This window comes from Bombus flavifrons, chromosome 8 (genome assembly GCF_040668555.2).
Source record: "Bombus flavifrons isolate JBK064 chromosome 8, iyBomFlav1_principal, whole genome shotgun sequence".
Lineage (NCBI taxonomy): Eukaryota > Metazoa > Arthropoda > Insecta > Hymenoptera > Apidae > Bombus > Bombus flavifrons.
Window position 1 is genome coordinate 6599133 of NC_138449.1, and position 20736 is coordinate 6619868.

Below are 20736 nucleotides of genomic sequence, written 5' to 3' on the forward strand. Positions count from 1 at the left end.
AAATTCTTGTGTCAATATTAGTCTATCTAAATAATTTATTAAACGCAAATTAACAATTAATAATACACATCAGATAATACACAAATGAATAAGAAAGGCAGATTTCTCTGCTTGAAGCTCATCATCCAAATTGAGGATACTTGCAATATGTATTTTATGTTACCAAAGAAATCATTAATATGACCTATATTTTCATTAATAGTTATTAATTTGTATTTTGAAGTAGGATCAGCTGAAATTACTTTATAATATTTTCCCATAATCAAAATGAAGAGTATGGCAAATAAGGCATGTAGAAACGATCCGTTTTATAAATAATTACCGATAAATCAATGGTATCGATAGGAGGCACAGGAGGAAGAAGCGCAACAAAGTAAAAGAAACTGAAGATATAAAATAAATTACATACTCGAGTACAAACTAAATATTGATATTATTGTATTACAGGCTGGACATGTAAATGAAGAACGTGATCTCAGAAATTATTTATAAATTAATATTAAGTATTTCATTAGCTGCATGAATTAATAATAATCTTGAGCAAAGAAAAAAATAATCTGGCACATATGACGACCCGCAACAATTTATTATAATTAAGGACAATGAATTCATTGGAGAGAAGGTAATGGAGAGCAGTTTAAAAAGCAAATTGCAGTTTAATTAGTTAATAGTAAGTCCTTGAGCATACTCGATCTTTTCGTTATAAATTGAAACCTCTGTATAATCGATTAACCTACTTTCGACGAATTAACGATTTTTATCGATTTCAATGTCAGTCATTCGATATACACGAATAGAAACACAAGAATTCATGTAGAGGAAGACAACAAGGATCTAAATGAAGGTGTAGTATGCAATACAAACAAGTACAATTATTTTAATAAATCTGTTGTATTATCACCATAATATAATACAATTACTGCCACAACGAACAGTCAGTAGAATAACGTGTGGTAACACGTGTCCACGCCGTTAAATTATCGCCTAGGTTTACAATGAAAAATTAAAAAGAGAGAACGGAAATAAAAAGGACAAAAGTTAATTATACTTAAATAAAGAAAACAGTCTTTCAAGGTAGAGATGTAATAACTGCGATATGAGATACGATTAGTTATTTCTTTATACGCGCACAAAATGATCAACTTATCCTAAATTGCGCTATATGATAAAGGAATACTGATACCTAAGCATAATTTGCGAAAATGCCCCGAAACGTGATAACACGTTCGAAAGTAATTCTGGTGTCTCGATTACGAGACAATCGTGTTTTATAAATGTTATATTGTTCGTTAAATGCAAACGTTTACCAAATCTACATGTAATGGTAAAGCAACGTTTCTTTTCACGTGATGACAGTTTCGTTCGTAAAACCGCCGACCGATATGATTCATTATTTGTACCTAACGAATTAGGAGGTGTTTTCCTTCCACATTTTAATTGCTCGATTATATTCCGAGTACGTGTGCGAAATGCGTTCTGAGTATGATTTATGTCATTTAGACGATGATACTTGATGACCTGATTACAAAATCTCCCCGCATAACTTTGTCTTTCCTAATCGAATTCCTCAACGAACAATTACAGGCCGGTATTACATGTTAAAAACTTGAAATCATGACGACCATTACGATTCAATTGACATTAAATATTTAACAGTACCATTAATCATCTTTTGATACATCGGACTTATACGTGTATCCGATATATATATACCATGTAAGGTTAAAATCTACCCGAGACTTAACTTAGTTATTAGTCGATAACTCTGTTATCTCTTAAACTCTCAATGGTTGGCAAGGTATTCAGAAACGTTTCTTTCAAATTTTATCGCAGATTGTGCTTTGTTATAGTCGCAGATCATTAAAGTTCAACAACTCGAGCGTTAAATATATTTTATATTACAATCTTATCTTAACACATTGTTGATCGGTTACAGGTAAACTTGTGTTTTTATGTATAAAGTAGAATTGTTCGATCTTGCATAAAATAGGCGGTGGTACGCGTTAATTTTTATGTAAAATAACTGGCCAACAATGTATTAACAGCTCATTAGGTAATATTGGCAAAGTCTTTCGACGTTGGAAATGAAATATATAATTACATTCTTAAGTTAACAACTTTTAAGTGAAAGCAATACCACGATATTAGCGAAAGAGCCATGGAAAATCTCGCATGCATAACGGTGTATTCAATTCAGCGATAAAACTTTCTCTGTGGTATTCCCTACGTTTCCATGACATCATCGTTTCTTGAATACCTCTTTACTCTCTACTCTATGACCATACAATTTTACGATGATTTTCAACAAATTCCTGGGAAGCGTGATTAAACGCCTTCGAAACGAAAGATGCGAGTAAGTGTGCACTTATCGGTACTGCACATAGCAACGATGCAATATATGTAAGTATGTGAACCGATCCAAAGATAGTCATTATCGTATAATACACCATAATAAATAGATACGCAGTGATATACGGTGGATCGTCCAACTTTTCTCGTTTCGCTTCATCCAAGGATCAATCGTATTACTTTGTATATAAATTAATCGCCCAGTGATCTAACGTTTTCCATAGGACAACTATATCATTATTCTCCTTGCTCCCTGCATTTCGTGCAGAGGAGAAACATTATTCAACGACCCATGCTCTCGATTACTCTGTGAAGCTTCAGTGTTCGAAGTATCCACACTGTTCAGCCACGTTGGCCTCAATACCTAATTAACCGAAGTTGATCCGGCTACCGTCTATTCTTCAAATCTCCTCGGTCGTTTTCCGATTCGCTTTTCGTGCCGATCCGCGCGGCACAAGATGTTTAGTTCCAGAAAATCCTTTAATCCGCTGGATAGAAACGTAAAATCGCGCGACCTTGAATCTCAGAGTGACACAGCTTGCGGACCACGTCGAGAACCTCTTCTGCAGGATAAACGGTATGTGGAGGGGGCTCGATTTCACCGGAAGCCACCAGCTCGACCAACTCGCGAAGTTGCTCCAGAGTACCAGCCTCCACTGATTTGATACTCTGTTGCCATTCCTCCGCGCGTCTGCTGAATTTTGGTAGCAATCGATCGGCCACTTCTTTGATCACGAACACCACGCCTCCTTTGCTCAGGCACTGCATACTGCGATGAAGACTGCGCGAGGTTGTACCGAAATCGATCACCACATCCACGTGACCTTGACAGGCATCCATCGTGCGCTCGATCAGCTGTTTCTCGTACAGATCCTCGCTCCATTGTACCACGTTCACGCTGTAGTGAGAAAGGAAACTGTTGGTGAATAAATCGAATGGACTTCGGGTAGGATGCAGATGGACTCGGTTATTTAGCTATCTACTCTAATTTCTTGCACCATATGTATAAGGGATAGAATGGAAATTAAAACGATGTTTTCGATAAAAGGGTAGAAGAATTTAGGCGATCAAGGTATTGTCTGAACCAAATCGGATTTATTTGGATTTAATGAAAATATGTTTTATTGAAATATGTTTCGATAAGGGAAGTTATTTAGTTGTAAGATCGAGCTGTTGGGATAGAGTTTGAATTTTTAAATCGTTACAGGGGACTGATTTGTCAATTCATTAACAACCAATGTTCAGTGTAATGCAATATTCCGTTTGTAATATCTTCGATCAATTTATATGTTATTGAATTTTGGTTTGTAATATTTTGTTACGAAAGTTATTAAGGGAACTCTTTTCATCGCTGTTTCCAGAGATCCAGGTTCTATAATTTTACGAAATTTTATAAATAGTATAAGCTATCTTCTTTTTAATGGAAGTTATTTTTGTATCTCTGATTTATATATATCTAGCGAGTAGACTGTGGATGTTCATGAAAATTGATGTTTTTCTGAATACGATTAAAGGATGGAACCTAAACGGAAATTTGTTTTATCCTCTGAATGTTGCAATGAGCACTGTACTTCAGATACCTTGAACATTTTTTCACATATAAGGCTCATTAGTAGTATGCTACTGAGCTTTCATGAAGTATCCATTATTGTAATACATCTCTCTTTTTCTATCTACAATATATAAATTACTTTATTCATGTTTCCCAATAATCTTGCGTTTATGCACTATTTCACTGCTTGGTTCTCAATAAATTAATTTCGATATCTAAGTCATGTTCCTTATTCCTAAACGTGATACTGGATAACAGACAATACTACATATCAAACAATACTACTTCTACTAATCTAAACCAACTACTTACTGACAAGTGCTCAAACAGTTACCTTTAAATCACCGACAATCATTTCATCGAAAATGTCTTTATCGACACGATTTCACCGATACCTAGTTTGCCGACAATTTTTATTTACCCACACATCAATGCGCTAATACCTTTAATAATTATCACCCATATAGATTAAAATAATAACTTTAATCTATTTCCCCGTATGTCTATTTATATATAATAAGATAGCATTTTTCTGTTTCTCTTAATTGTAATTATTATTTGGGAATATTCACGTGGACATGTAACTTATGTTGATAACTAACTAAGTAGATAACTGTAAGTCATAGTGAGTTTCATCATTTTCCCTTTTTTCTTTACCTTTTTATGTATGGAAATGAACGTGTAGATAAATATGTAGATGAATAGTCAACGATGACACATCACGGTAGGTATAACATAATAATTGCCGGCAAAAAAGAACGAGGGAGACATCGATCGCCAGTAATTTAAAGGTAATTGACTGCTCAAAGCTGTACATGCAAAGGAAAGACGACAGAGTGCAGTGATTATCAGAAATTGGAATACGTTATACATACATATAGACAACGACATGTTTTGATCTTTTTTTTTTTCAATCCTTTTTATCGGTTTATATAATATTCAAATCGGATGACGCATCGCGTATATAAAAGTATGCGGAAGAGATCCGAGATACGAATTTATGTAATAGCAATCACGGAAAAGATAGATGGAATCGAGCAGAACGTCGATGTATCTAAATGACTTTATCATTGGTGTCGACACGATCAATTAGCTCGAATAACAAAAACAAAACGGCTTTGCTAATCGACCAAACATTGCCAGCTGCCTAGTTCAAAGATCAACGACGAACAATGCTCGGTTTAATACGCGTTGTTCATCTAGCAACCAATTAAAGGCGAGTCTAGCTTCAAGAGAAGGTCAATTCCCATGGTGAATCTCTAAAAAATTTATATGTGATATCACATGATTATTTGTTATCATGTGATATAAGTTTCTCAATAGATACGCTAATGCTTAAGTGTATCCAGATATGCATTTGTTTATATTTGATAAGATGCAATTTAATTACGGAATTTTAGATAAAAAGAGAACTACTTGAGTCTTTAATGACGCATACGAATTGGATTTTCAACTGTTAGTCAACAAATACGAAACGGTAGGAAATCCTTGTTCCAACTTAATGAAAATACTTGATTTTTTCGAGAATCTTTTACCTCTAATCTATTTGAATTAAAATTCATTAGTTTATCGAAAGTACTTTATCTTCAGCTTTTCCAGGCTATGAGTTTGTCGAAACATTACTACTGTCACTGAGTTTCTAGAGAAACGTAATGTCCAAAATCAGATGACAGGTCAAAATGTCGAGAATTCATTGTTCGGGAGCTAACAACACCAAGAATATCATTTCCCTCGAAGGATCTCGCTTCTTCGTCGCAAAGAAAACATATTGGCAATAAGAGACGTATTTGCAGTAAAAGACGTATTTGCAATAAGACACGTATTTACAACAAGAAACATATTTACAGTTCCTATCGTCTACCATCTAACATCAACAAGGTCGTACTATCCGACATTCAAAACAACTCACCGTTGGAATTCCTGAGCCATAGTCAGTCCATCGTCTTTCAGCGAAGCGATTGTAATGGTAACTCTATCCTTCATGTTGCTGAAGTGATACGCCGCGATTCTCAGAGCCCAAAGTGCCAGACCGCCAGTGCCAACAATTAGAATCTTGCAAACGCTTTTCTCGCCTCTCTGCTTCAGCACCGCTTGAACGTGCTCATGAGCAGCAAAAACAGTATTCATGGCTAATAGAGCACCAGCTGGTAACATGGCCGCTACGCTGAGGCTGACGTTGTCTGGGATCTTTATAAGATACTTCAGATCGTGAACGACCAGGTATTCGACGTATCCATTTGGAATTCCCTCGTAAGGATAAAGAATCACTCGATCTCCAACCGTGTAGCCGCAGTCCTCGGGAACATTCGCTCCAAGGGACTCGATCACTCCTGCTACCTCGTATCCAGGGAACAGAGCTGCATCACGGACTCCGTGATGAGGCAACGATGCTGGGAAGTCACCCTCTAAAGAAACATCTGTCGCTAAACTGCTTCCACTGGAGACAGAGGTCAGGCTGGATAGGCTTGGCGAACGACGAGGATGGTAGCAAGCACCTGCACACATCACCCGGATCCGGGCTCCGTGCGCTGGAACATCGGGAACAGGAACGTCGAAACTGAACACCCATTCGCGACCCGTCACGCTCGGGCTGTCGATGGACACCTGCCTGCATAATTTGTTCATCTTCTTCTCCCTGCAAAGAGACACCAATGAATAGGCTGAAGGGTACTTTGAATATGAGTAAATTACGTATATTTCGTTCTGCGCTTTTTATTTTACCCACTAAATGTTATTACGTGGATATTATATTTTTTCATTTCTAATTTTCGTACAATGAATATTACGCGCATTGTATGTATTTTTGCAGAATTAAAATTTTATGTATGAACATCCGCAGTCTGGATACAAAGTATCGGGAGTAAAAACGGAGTAAATTATTTTTGGAATGTTTCTGAGTGTTAAGCTTATATATACACATATATAACGCAAGCTATGTCAACCCTGATACGTTCTTTGAGTCATTTTCGATTCAGTCGAAAACGAAAGAATTCTCGCTTATATACGCGATTCTTCGTTTCAAGTTTATACTAAGATCTTTTCTAAAATGTCGAAGATCTCGTCCATTTCACGAAAACAAAATTGAAATACAACGATTTGAAGAGCGAAATTGTATCCGCCGTACGAAAAGGTATGATACTGTTATATTTTATAAAAGTCTACGAGCGAGAAAATAAATTTACTACGTTAATATCAATTATATTAAACAGCGAAAATTTCCAGACAAGGCCAACAAATTACAAGCGACGTATCGGAAATTTTGAAGCAGCCGCAACCGCAAGCGGAAACACGCCGTTAGCCCCAGTTTCTACACGTCAGCTGTTGCCTCTTACACAAGACTCCACCAAGGTACGTATACGACTATATCATATATCAAGATAATCGAGGCAATTTCACACTTGCGCTGGCCTCAACTCTCTTTCAATAAACGTAATTCACTAAACGAGATTAAAACACATGCATACCCGTTACAAGGTGAGAAGGGCTTGTGTGTGATCGGTGCCACTGACTCCAATTCGACAGGCATTCTGTATCAGGCTTTTCTTACTTCTATTTCACAGTGCTCGTTTATTATCAACAACTCTCCTCTAAATCTATTCTCGAAAAATTTCAGTCTTCTTCAAGAGGATGGAATCTCGTCAACGAATCTCGCGACTCGATTCTTCGAATTCACAATAAGATCAAACGCTCGTGGAATTATCTCACTTTCGAATATATTAAGTTGAAACTTGGTTGAAGGCAAACGAACGATCGTAGCGAAAGAACGATTGGAAGGGAACGACTTAGAATTACGAAGAAAATAAGAACTTTGGTAAAAACAGAGTACGTTGCTCTGTGAACGCGTAAAACGTACTAGTGGAGCGCGCTCACGCTCCTTCACTTTTATACCCGGACGGGCTTTCTCGTTCAAGCTGCGTTAGTCATGGTAGGCAGAAAAGGAGTCATGGTAGGGATCCGAAGAAACGGAACGTAAGCAGGTACGAGCATTCGCGTACCACGTGCAACCTCTGTTTTTCTCCTATATCGACGCCCTCACGTTCGTCCAGTGCTTCGTGATAGACGCATGAATGAGGCGGAGATAGCTCGTGTTTTTATTTCGATGACGACTGCCATCGATTTAACTCTTCGAACACGTATTTCGAGACTCCGTGCTGCAAATTCTATGATCTTCGTTGGGGTGCCCTACGTGTTGTTCGTGGAATATGTTTCCGAACAATAGAAGTACATAAAGGCAATAGAAGAGGCGTAATTATACGTTTCTCGATAATAGTTCACGTATTATCGACATTACGTTTTATCGTGAATCGATGTATTCGAAAATTATTTGGGAATAACGCGATGAGATCATTCTTTTTCGTCGATTCACTGATTGTTATTTTATTGACGAGTAAAAAGAAATATTTCAACTCCTTGTACTTATTCTACTGGGTTATTCCTGTGCAGCTAGAACGACCTTGATGATGTGAGAATCGTTTCTTGTATCTTCTTCACCGATAACAAATAAAAAGGAAAAGAAGGCTATCGTATAAATAAATTTGTGAATATATAGCCTTTTGACGATGTAACAAAATAAGAACCCAGAATGAATACTTTTTTATAATAAAAAAATTATTTCTCTATCAACAATATTTCTTGCGTTTTTGGTATCGGATATAAGAGATACACAATTTTCGTATTTTATAAGCAAGAAGTATTAATAACTGCGTTGCGATGTTACCTAGTGTTACAGCAACAGATATCTTTGACTAATATGAGAATTTGCATGATTACATCCAATCGTAGTCTATGGAAAAAAACGTGAAATTAAAACTCAGCGGGGAAACAGTAGTCTTTGTATCTAAAGGTGTGCAGGTGAGAATTTGCTTGACTATAATTATATCTTGTTAGAGAATTTGCAAAAATATTGCCTTATTCTCAACGTGTTAACAACGATGGAAATCTTCATCTGATATTGGAAATTTCTTGAAATCACATTGAAGTAATTCGGAGAATGTAAAGTATATATCGCGCGTTATTCATCGCTAAGATAAGGTAATCTTTCTATAACGATCATGAAAAACCGTCTGACATCTCGTATTTTCGTATAACGAATAGATATTGGATATATAGACAACACGATATCAATGAATATGGGAACACAACATGTTCTGAGACAATAAAAATACTGATATACGTTATTAATTATTCAGATGTATGAAAGTTATATATAGTCGATATTTAATAAACATTATCTTATCGGCAGAATGTTCTATTCCTAAAGCGCAACTTTGCTGAACGAGTAATCAATATTCTTCGAAATGTGGTTATTTCTATGTCTTTACTTATTTCAAAGTCGATAAGTAAATTTAACGAATATCGCGCTGAATGAAGCGATCAAAAAATTACCTTTAGTAACGTAATTAATATCTTTGGTCTTTTTATTAAAACAAAAGGGGAGAAATTTCTTTCATATTTAACGTTTAGTTTAAGTATCTAGAGATACTTTCTATATCAATATCCAGATTCTATATTTAATATAAATACTTTCAATATCGAATTGGCTAATCGTTTCAAGTAGCGTAAAGGAACGATGAAAATGCAATAAGTTATATATAAAAGACTATAATTAATGCAATACGATAATAAATTGATATTAAAATGGTATATTAAAAATAGATAAATTAGTGAAAATAAATCGTGGCTTTGTCTTAGTAAAATTCAATGTTGATTTAAAAACGAAGAATTAAAAACTCGTAATTTTTACAAAGGTGTTAAAAAAAAAAACTAAAGATTAATTTGGACTTTGAATATCTTGGAATAGACTCTGAACAGGGTAATTGATTCTTTTCTCAAACGACGTAAAAGATTGTAAAAACGATCGATAAACTTCGAAATTTTCCCGAATCTTTCAGTAGATTTAACTACTTGGATTCGCTTAAATGTTTGATTTAACCTTCCTGATCACTAGTGCTCTCCAATGCGATAAAATAAAATAACGATGATCGATTATTAATTTGATGTATCATATGGCACTCATGTGACACATCATATGGCATATCATATGGTAGTGCTTATAAAGAATGACATTGTTTTGTTTTGACTCAAATAGTACGCATATGTATGTAGCCATGTGTTTATTATTGATCAAGTGGTGACATGGATGTTATCAACTTCGCGATGACCCTTCGATGCTGTCCAATTTTCATCGTACGTCATACGAATCCGCGGGCAAATAGTCGCTGAATAGTTTCAGACAAGATTCGCCTTAAGACGAAATTAATTTTTCCCCTAAGAAATTGTCGCCAATTGTTCCAAATACTTCACGATGTGCTGTATCGTGCTTTAAATTGCACAAATTTATTTCGACAGCAACGATGCTGATAAGGACCGATTTACAATATTTAAATAAAACCAAGTATCATGTGTTGTACACGTGAACGTAAATGGAAATGAAAATAAAGCGGCAAATAAAAAGCACACTCGATTGTGAAATATAATAAAAATACAGACAAAATAGAAAAAGATAGAAATTGTGAGTTATGTGTAGGAAGAATCGTGTTGGTCCTCATACTAGTTTCAGACGAAATATCATAATAGCCAGCGTTCAGTTATCGTCAAGAAATTATCAAAATCTGAGTTAAACATTCGTTTACGAGAATAATTGCCCGAGTTTTTCAGTAGAAGATAAGATAAACGTTGCCTGTGAAATTCGTTTCCTCTGTTTATCAGTTTCTATAATCCATGATTTATTCGATAAACAACGAGCATCTTTTTGTAATATTTGCATCGTGATACGTTTATAATTGCTTGACTCATAAACGATCGTCAGCAACAAACAAGAATTTGGGGCAAATAGAATAAACGAGGAAAGAACAGACCTAACCTTAGATCTAGTATTACTGGATCCTTAACTCATTAAGAACCAAGCAGTGAAATAACATGTGAAAAATATGTAAATGCAATATTATTGCATAGTAACAAACTTGGGAGTCTGGAAATCTGAAGATCTAAAAGACTGAAACTTGAAAAATTTGAAGGTGAAACACTGCGTTTTAAACTATTATTTGGCCTTGTTAGAAAATACTTACATTGTAGTAAACATGATAGCAAAGATATTAAAAGGTATAAAAAAAAAAACAAAACGAATTACGGTGTTGTCAACAATCGTGATTGAAGAAGGTCATAGAAAATAAAAAAAAAAGAGCAAACTATGATCTTCTTTATCACGATTGTTGACAACAACGTAATTATGAGAAGGTTAATTAACGAGGTCAATTAAAAGGAGTTCACCATTTTAATAGAGAGAATAACGCAACGCAGTTGCAATCTTTTTCAACGCATTGTTTGACTAAGTAAATTCGATGATAATGACGTACGATAACGTCAACGCCTACATTTCCTCCGTTACCTAATTAATTCTATCTATTAGCATTAATACATTGTGTTTTTGCCATTATACCTGACTGGCATCGTTATTATCATAGGTGCGAAATTTGCAGTCACATCAAACACGCGGAAACAGACCGAGACAGACAGTTTGTCTAGATCCCGGAAATGCTTACTTCATGCTGTACTGAAATAGAATGAAACACGATAAGAAGACAATGTAGATACTTAAGAATTATTTTAGGTTTGTCCTAGAACCGTCTTTGATTGTTTCGCATAACGAACAAAGTTCTCATAGCAAATAGGAGCAGGACTCATGATAACAATACCAATGAGAGTACCATATATTTATTCCTTACTTTACGATTCTCCAAATATTTTAAAAATAATTTTTTAAATGGTGCTTTAAATTATTTTTTAGCAATCCTTTAATCGTTAACAAACTATAATAGAGAAAATTCCAGTCCACGCAAATTTTGTTTTAGTAGTATCATCCTGTAATAATACCGTCGCAATGTTACGTAATAACCAGTGCAAGTAATAATTTTGCCACATTTCATCCACTCATCGAATAATAGCGAGAATAATTGAGAAATAATTTAACTGCATTTGTTTGACTTTGTTCTGTAAAATAAATCTTTTCCTCTTTTAAATATTTCCAAGTGATTTTTCTAAACTCATCATCTTGTAAGCAATTATTTCGCTATTTCACTAATATTTCTAAGACGGATTTCTAAAGGAAGGAAACCTAGACGAAACTAAATTGTTTTCACATAGAGCTAAGAAACAGCAGCAAAATACAATTAGCTGCAATTACGATACTAACCTTGGCTTCGAGGAGGAGCATAGTGCCTCATGCAGCTTGCATTGTGTAAGAACGTGTTTGTCATTCGCAATAAGTAAAAAGATACTGTTATTCGTGCTTTATACCATATTTTGATCGCACATCAATCGTTTATCTTTTTGTTATCAAAAATACGATTTATTATTTTATTTTTAAGAAAACTACTTTGTCAATGCCTCCGTTATACTGAAGTCGATTATTATTGTTGACCAACGCGTTTTATCTCGTACAAACAGTAGCTGTTTGAAGCTTTTTTATCACACCATATGTACTTTACAAACTGTTTATCTAATAATCTTATACAATAAAACAGCTGAACCATTCGAATAAATGGTATTAGAGAATATCTCGCTAATACGTTCCCTTGGTACAGAACAGAATCGATCAATTTTCACACAAAGTCAGCCAAACCAACTTTTACCAAGCTTTTGTATGTGTTTTAATAATTTTCAGATTATTCCACTCTCTATCTGATGTTTTCAATTAATAAGTTGCTACAATATTGAGTCAACGTGCATCCAAATATTAATCACGTTAATTCCGACAAGTGAAAGAATGTCTAACGATACTTTCATGTATTTTTTTTTTCTTCAAATGACCAAATAATATTAATGATATCACTGATATACTAGTAAATTAAACGCTTGAAATCAAAAGACATCATAATTAAGAAAGAATTAAGCTTCAAAATAGATACATTTTTAATTCGTTTTACGATCACAATATTCTATCACACAGATACTTTGTTGATACTCAGGATAGTTTCGACCGATAATACATAATATCAAATTATTATCGTTTCTTTACGACGAAAGAACATACCAGAAATAAAATATGCCACACGAGCAACTACGATCTAATAGCATCACAATAACAGTCGTTCAAAGTACATAAAATCATGCTCGTCTATGGTTCATCATCACGATTAACGATACTTGAATTATTTCTGGAAAAGGTCCTGCAGAGTATCCTCTGCAACAGTTACATTTTAGACGTAAATACTGTGTGTTATCTCATTTAACCAGGTGTTACACCATTACTCGATCAGCTCAATAGAAGACATTGATCATCATTATTCCAAGGATTTATGTATTAAAGAATTCTAGATTGAATTGAAAAGATTGTTTTGTAAGTCATTGTGATACAGATGAGTTCTTCACAACGAAAAACGGAAACTCGAACGAAAAAATGATAAAGATTATTGTAATATTCTCAAATATCTTTTTCATGGTTTTATTTTCATTTGAACAGAGAAAAAACGTTTAATTCTCGAGAAAAGCTATTATTAAAGGAATTCGCGTTAACGCTATCACGGATAAAATTTCAACCCAGAGTATATTTTTGTTATTTGAAAAATCAATAAAGCTAAACGAACGCGATTTTTATTATCGTTATATTTACTATTCGCTAAAAATAAAATAAAAAAGAAAGTAAAATATTATTTATAATGGTTAAAAATAACATTGCGGTGGTATTATTATGAGTGGATAATATTACAACAAAAATGGAGAGAAATTTCACCTTCCTTAAGAATATCTTCAACATAAAATTGGAACAAGAAATTACATATAGCAATAAGAATTGTTTCATATTTTTCTCAGATGTAAATAATTTTCTAGCGATAGGAAGATACGATTTAGTGGAAAATCACTCTAAGAATGCAGAAGGATCAAATAACAATACAAACTTTTTGGAAAATTATTATCTTGTACTAAAATGACTATTAGTTATGCAAATACGTATACCGACGCAATTTATGCGCTATGAATGAACCAACAAGCAGCTGATCTCATCCTGTATTTCGAAAAGACAAAGAGACTCTCGCGATGCGTTCAGTGCTACTTGAAGACAAAGAAACTTCACAGTACGATTTAGCATTACGCAATAATAACAATAATATCTCAAAAATACTTATACTCCACAATTATCTAAAAATATCTCTGTTTGTTTCCATGTTCACCGCCATATCTTAGACCACTTTACTTGTCTATTTCATAGTTCTCCTTTTCCTTTACCTATCCTTATCGTTTGAAAACATGTTTACGATGTCAGTATTTAGAGATTTTATGATTTGACAAAAATCTTCTATTTTCAAGCGCAATCTAAAGATTTCTCACGTATATCTATCAATTAGACAATTTCTTGTTAAAAATCGAGTGTAAGTCGTTCTATCACGCAATCATCTTTATTATTGAAAACTTTATCACATGATACTGAGTGCTATGAAGAGAACAGTGAATCATAAACTTAAAAAATCAGTATTTCATGATAAATTCCATTATTTCCAAATGAATGCATCATGCCTATTTTCTCCGGAACAACAATTTCTAGGTATTCTTTATTAGAGTAGTGTTTATTTTTTCATAAAATTATTTTTATTTGTGCACCCAATAATTTCTCATCATAGTTAATGTATATTTTGTGCTCTGGAACATTGTAAATATTGTTAAATGGACACAAAGCAACACGCAGTTGGCTTTCTAAATTTGCACACGATATTCTTATGCCTTCGTGATACACATACATAAATCAATCACGCGAAAAAAAAGAAAAGAAATCGTTACACCTAACGCCTACTACTATCAAGAGATACTTTCCTACTAAGAATCGATCGTACATTTTACCAAAAGAACAAACAAAATACCTTTTTTTCAACAAAATTTCGTCACCACATTACGATATGAAAAGGTTTTTATTTCCAAGCACGAATTGAGTCGCAAAATGTACGCATGTAATCCGAACCCTTTAAATTTTATACCAGACGACCGTTTAGAAAATTTCCAGACTACACAACCGTGCACCTTCTCGAACTTATTTTCGCGTGAATCCCACCGATAAAAAAATTGGATCATCGAATGTTTCTCACTAGTTCTGTACGTGTAAGCAACGAGTTACGAGAATGTTTACAAAAATCGATTTTTAGAATGATTACAGAAATCGCATGCCATCACGATTCTATTACCACGCGAAAATCTTCCACTGAAGAGAAGGAGAGCAGCACTTTTACTCGTAAGAATGACACGAATCGACAACATATATATGGTACCTAAATCTCGAATTTAACCTCTATTTTCAAGCAGCATCTTTGTCTTTGCAAAATGGTTAACTTCTATGTAGAAGATATCGCGTTTAAGTTAAAAGGAAAGGCCTAAATCTCGTGTCATGAGACAAACAAATAAGAGGAAATAAATAGAGAAGAATCTGTGTAAATATTTACACACATATGGATTTATATTTCTTAATCGTTAATACAAAAATTCTACGTTCCGAGTGCACAATAGTTTACCGATTACAACAGACCTCCGTTTATATTGACTGCATTTATTTGAACCAAACTTTAGTTGTTACCTGATTAAATGAATTCCGCGATGGTTAGATACATTTATCTGAACATGAATTCCTATTCCATAAATCAAAAAATCATAGGTGATGAGAAAAATCATACTGTATGTATTGTATGTACACCAATTATATAAGTTATTTGTTTCTCGACAAGTTCATATAAACAGAAATCTATCGTAATAATATTAATGAATTGACAAATAACAAGTTCACGAGTTTACAATTTTATATTAAATAATCGGATAACTTGTAATTTACAAAATTTACTTCAATAATTTCATTTGCTTTATCATCAAACTCAATATAAGAGAATCTAATGACTTGTTACTGGCAAAATTTCACTATTTTATAATACATATTAGTTCAATTGTGCAAGAAAGTTCTGATTGATCTCACTTTTCCAAGCCCTTTGTAAGACAAAAATGAAAACGAGGATTTTACCATGAACCGATGTACATAAATAGCGTAGTGCGCGTGGTGTGAGACTGCATCAGTGGGATACGGGGAAGGGGAACTCGGTCGATGCCGTGGAATCGTGGCACGTTGGAATCACGTGCACATCAGCAAGCATCCGCGTGCTCAGCCGAGCCACTCCGCTCGACACGCTCTCACCTTCCCGAGTACAATGCCCGTGATGTTTCGGATCATGTTTACTCCCCCAAATAAGCGACTGCGTCCGTTAGAAAATTTTATCGGTTGCGTCGCGAATATCCAAACTTTTACCAGCATTACGAGAATTTTTGGAAAAATTACTATGTATGTATAAGCCGCTTATTTGCCAAATTGGTTCACACCATAAAACAAAGAATAGAGAATATTGATGAAATTATGTAAGATACTAAATTTTACTAATTTTATAAGGCACTTAACTTAAACATTATTAAAATGTTCCGGAAAGAAAGTTGACCACTTTGACCAATGGATAGCTTATATCAATATTTATGTACAATATATACTTTGGGCTTTCTTATCTTGTCAATAAATAAACAAACTCATTCAAACAAAAATATGGACACGTCAAAGGAAGATTAAAGAATTGTACATCATCAGTGTGAGGTACATGTATACGTATAAGTAATATAAGATAGACATTTTTGGACGTTTTAAAAGCAGTTATGACTGATGACGTTCAAGCATGGATGGAAGGGAGAGTGTTTTGATGATAGGGCTCCGGTAATACTACTGGAGTGACGCAAAAGCCTTGTTTTTATTCTTGTTCTTTAAAGGGGTTTGAATAATATGATCGATGAGAACGTGGAATTTTTAGATTAATAATTGAAGGGTATGAGTTCGTATGTAAATACTTCTATTAAGATGGATGACTTTTAATTACACTATCTAATAACCTATTATCAATTTGAGCCTTTATTACAGTTAATAGCCATTTAAGCCAGCTGCGTTGTTTTGGTCTTAGATTTTGTTGAAGAGTTTCTTAAAAAATTATTACGTGAAAAATTCATGGGCCGTAACAGGATTAATAAAAGTACCTATTATGTAATATAAAACATTCAATCATGAGAGAGTACAGCTACTAGGCCTTATTTTGTATACATATACATGATACAATTATAGCGGAGCTATGTTTGTTGAATATTCTTTGAGGGTCACGTTATTATAACTCGTTTCATCAAGGGTTACCTCGTTGCGTAACGCTACGCACCTGGACAATATGCGGCTCTAACTTAATAGCAGGATATCTCGAAACATTATGGAGCAGTACAAACTTTATTAAACAGAAACTTAATTCATATACGGTATTATATACAGTGACGAATAGAACCACATTTTTCTGCAAAATCTTGTATAAATATGTAAAATATAGCCTTCGAACCTATAGCTTACATATGCATATTTAAATCATAATTCATTATTAGTAAGCAGTTCAACAATAAAGTTTAATAATAAATTGTAAATAGTACACAATGACTTATTTTACTGAAACGTAAAATTTTAATCACTGTAAAATTGATACATGAACTGATTGTAGGACTCTGATTCCTTTACAAACCTAACCTAAATTGATGTAAAACTAACAATGCTAAAAGTGACATAAAAACAGTTATAGGAATCGAAATAGAAACTTTGATTATAATATTTACTCTAAATAAACATTCTGCATAAACGTTTTAAGAAACAAAATCAATATCATAATAATTCTCGACTTTTCTTATATTTCACAAGAAAATCAAACAAAGTATCATATTCATCATGCTGTTTTTAGTTCTCACCAAATTTTATAAAACAAACTATAGCTTGTACCGATACTTTTATTCATCACTGTACATATACATACAAAAGTATTGATATACAAAATTTAACAAATCCATGGCTGTCGATTAAGATAGAATTAAGATTATGTGTAATTGTTGTCTGCTTAAAAGTGAGACATCAACGCAGAGGAATAATAATTCTTGAGAAAAGACGTTTAAGAGGATTACATATTATATACAACTGATTTGATGCATAGGCGATGCTGCATTAGCTGATGCAGCATTAGTAACATCCAAAACGTTAGCTCAATGCAAGGAGAAATAAATTATGCGTTTGTCCTTGCATGCGTCCTCGAAACGTGATATTATTTTGTCTCGTATGACGTCGTTTCGCTGATAATTTGAGAATATCGTTCAAAAATCGTTATGAAAGGATGTTAACTGACAAAAAGGACAAATATTTCTCATATTAAAACAAATTGGCAGTAATGAAAATTTAATTATTTATACGAATCTATTTGGAATATTTTAATTTAAAATAGGCAAACATTTTTATGGGTTACCTTTGATTTGCTTAAGTAGTAGCTTCTGTTAAACTTTTTTGCGAAATATGATAAATATAATAGTACTGATATAATCTTAAATTTTTGTTATCGATTCTAGTCCTTGAAACGATGACCGTGAAACAAATTATCAGAAACATTTCAGAGATAAAAATGGTATATACTGACGTACAAACCGAAAAAGTTATCAAACAAAGGCTCAAGTCCTTTGCATTCACTAACATTTATAAGTTGACAACCTACCTTTTTAGTACGTGTTAGAAAGTTACAACCAGACCTCGAACCTCTCTGCTCATCAAAAAAAAAATTAGTGATCGTTAATGAATCGATTAAGGTAAAGGTATAGTAAATATACGTTCTAAGAAATGATTCATATAGTTTGCCTATTCATAGACTTCATTTATGATAATGCATCGTAACTATACATAACCTCTTTCTTAACTCTTGAAATTCTACTGTATATTTAAAAAAAGAAAATGAAAATTTCAATAAAATTCAGTTGCGTAGGTTATGGAATGTGTTCTTGCATTTAATCAACGATAATATTTTTAGCACGCCAGTGCATCTTTTATACGCGCTGAAACAAGCAGCCGATCTCCGAATTGATTACAGCGCAAGTTCGGCTTTTGTTTACACTTTCATAGATGAATGCGCCTGATTTTAAAATACCGCTATTTTGCGAATATAGCGTAGTTATTCGTGATATCGCGGTATCTGTGCGAAGTGGTAACATAAATACGTATCGTGAACGATCAGTTGATAACGTGACACGTTTCTATGTTCCAATCAGCTGTTCAGGAAGCGTCATTCAGGGGCACGGAGTTGGCACGTTGTTGTCGATATCGGTTACGTGAAAACACCTACAATATCTGACGTAGAAGTCAGTGGTCGATATTAACTTCTTTTTCTTCTAATTTAGTTTTACTTCTCCATTGGAAAATTAATAGATTTTGTAAGCATAAAATTCAAAATTACATGTAAATTAGCGTAACTAAATAAGATACAGCAGTATAATAACAGTAATTTATGATTACTATATTACAGTATATTGTATCCTATCATATATAAAGCATTGTATCATACATTCTGATTATTAATCGCAAAAAAATTTGCAGGATAACTGATATTTTAAATTTTGCGAAATGTCAGCATATTCGAAGAATGCACTTACTATACGACCAGGTCTAAAATACAGGATATATATTTCGTCAACAGAAATTCACATACGACAGTTTTTTACCACCAACATTCATCTTTTCATTAACATTACAAGACAAATCAACTTTTTCAATATGTAAGCACTTGTGCTCCGTATAAGTGATACACATACACTAATCGTGAATACAGAAACACTCGATCATGGAATTGAGGAACTTTATATAATACCCGATGTCCTACCTAACACTTACGATCGACCACAGGGACATTAATTTTCCCATGAACTTAGCTGCAAATCCATAAGCAATTATTATGAAAGACAAATCAAGGTTGATTCCTCACCTTACAAATTAACCGTTTGATAATATCGTTGGTGTCAACTGCTTTCACGAAAACACGTAAAACGAACACGTAATGCTGACAGTCACACGCCAAGCCTTCGTTTTATTCTGATAGATTTACTGTGGAGGGCAGAATCGTATCCAGCGAGGGCGCTTCACGGGGAACCACCATCGCGCCGACTCTGAAAAGTCTGCAAATCCAACGTCGAACTACGACCTATGGAAGGGATGTCATCGATCGCACGTACACAAGGTCTATGGTCTGTAAGTATAGCAATCTCTTATTTTCTATTCTTTAGAACAGGACGAGTGATACTCTTATGAGTGGAAAACTCCGACAAGCTTCGGATCAATGGATTCATGAACCATGATTTTTATTTTTCAGAGTACATATATTGTTAGTTGTATTGGATATATTTTATTAAATACATCCGATTTGACGTGCCTCCTGGTTCTTTTAGTTCAAGTATCACTTTATTAAACATTATGATATCCTTTCTAATAAGGTAATTATTGATAGAGATGATTGAATTGGAAATTTTTAAATATTTAATCATAGATGAGATATAATATGGGCCAACCAGTGTATTTTTATATTACGTAATGGTTTAAGTTATTATATATAAAAGAATATCTTTTCGAAACGTCAAATAATATTGACAAAATTTTGAATTATTTGGTACATGCATTACAATGTATAACACATGTACGCAAGATTTTTTTTGCAGAAGAATTGCAGATTGCATAAATAGAGTACGCAACCTTAGGTCGATACTGTTTTCTAAAGAATAATTTTGAATAAAAGACATCAACTATCAATTTTTGCCACGAATAGGTGATTATCATAAAAATACATATAAAAGATAGAGTACGCGAACTATATGTTACCGTGTAAATGGATATGATATGGCAATAGAAAAAGAATGCTCCATAGAAGTTCCTTGTGTCTTCGTCTAATCAGACATGCACACTGATATCGTTCGTTAATCGATATTACACTTCTATATTTAGT

At 33.8% G+C, this 20736-nt stretch overlaps 1 protein-coding gene and 2 long non-coding RNA genes across 4 annotated transcripts; 2 read left to right on the forward strand and 1 right to left on the reverse strand.

Moving 5' to 3' along the window:
* The first annotated feature begins 57 nt into the window (after positions 1-57).
* Positions 58-1154, forward strand: LOC138182333 (uncharacterized). The gene is made up of 2 exons (XR_011173765.1): positions 58-373; positions 448-1154. It is a non-coding gene; the product is annotated as an uncharacterized LOC138182333 (long non-coding RNA).
* On the reverse strand, positions 873-7772 carry Drat (Death resistor Adh domain containing target). Of its 2 annotated transcripts, none has more exons than XM_069118026.1 (3): positions 7366-7772; positions 5811-6536; positions 873-3265 (listed from the first exon to the last, which is right to left on the reverse strand). In XM_069118026.1, the coding sequence occupies exons 1-3, from the start codon at positions 7425-7427 to the stop codon at positions 2830-2832; spliced, it is 1224 nt and encodes a 407-aa protein (XP_068974127.1). In that variant the 5' UTR covers positions 7428-7772; the 3' UTR covers positions 873-2829. The 2 variants fall into 2 exon arrangements, with proteins under 2 accessions (XP_068974127.1, XP_068974128.1); XM_069118027.1 differs by having other exon boundaries at positions 873-3247; positions 7366-7770.
* On the forward strand, positions 5227-19978 carry LOC138182329 (uncharacterized). Its single transcript, XR_011173761.1, has 4 exons — positions 5227-5378; positions 5492-7031; positions 7124-7249; positions 19840-19978. It is a non-coding gene; the product is annotated as an uncharacterized LOC138182329 (long non-coding RNA).
* Positions 19979-20736: the final 758 nt, after the last annotated feature.

Excerpts from the sequence above, each read along its gene's own strand:
- Drat (XM_069118026.1), bottom strand. The coding sequence starts at position 7,427 with ATGCCTGTCGAATTGGAGTCAGTGGCACCGATCACACACAAGCCCTTC. Across the intron at positions 6,537-7,365 it reads CCCTTCTCACCTTGTAACGG|GGAGAAGAAGATGAACAAAT; the intron begins GTATGCATGTGT and ends GTCTCTTTGCAG. Across the intron at positions 3,266-5,810 it reads ATGGCTCAGGAATTCCAACG|TTTCCTTTCTCACTACAGCG; the intron begins GTGAGTTGTTTT and ends ATTCACCAACAG.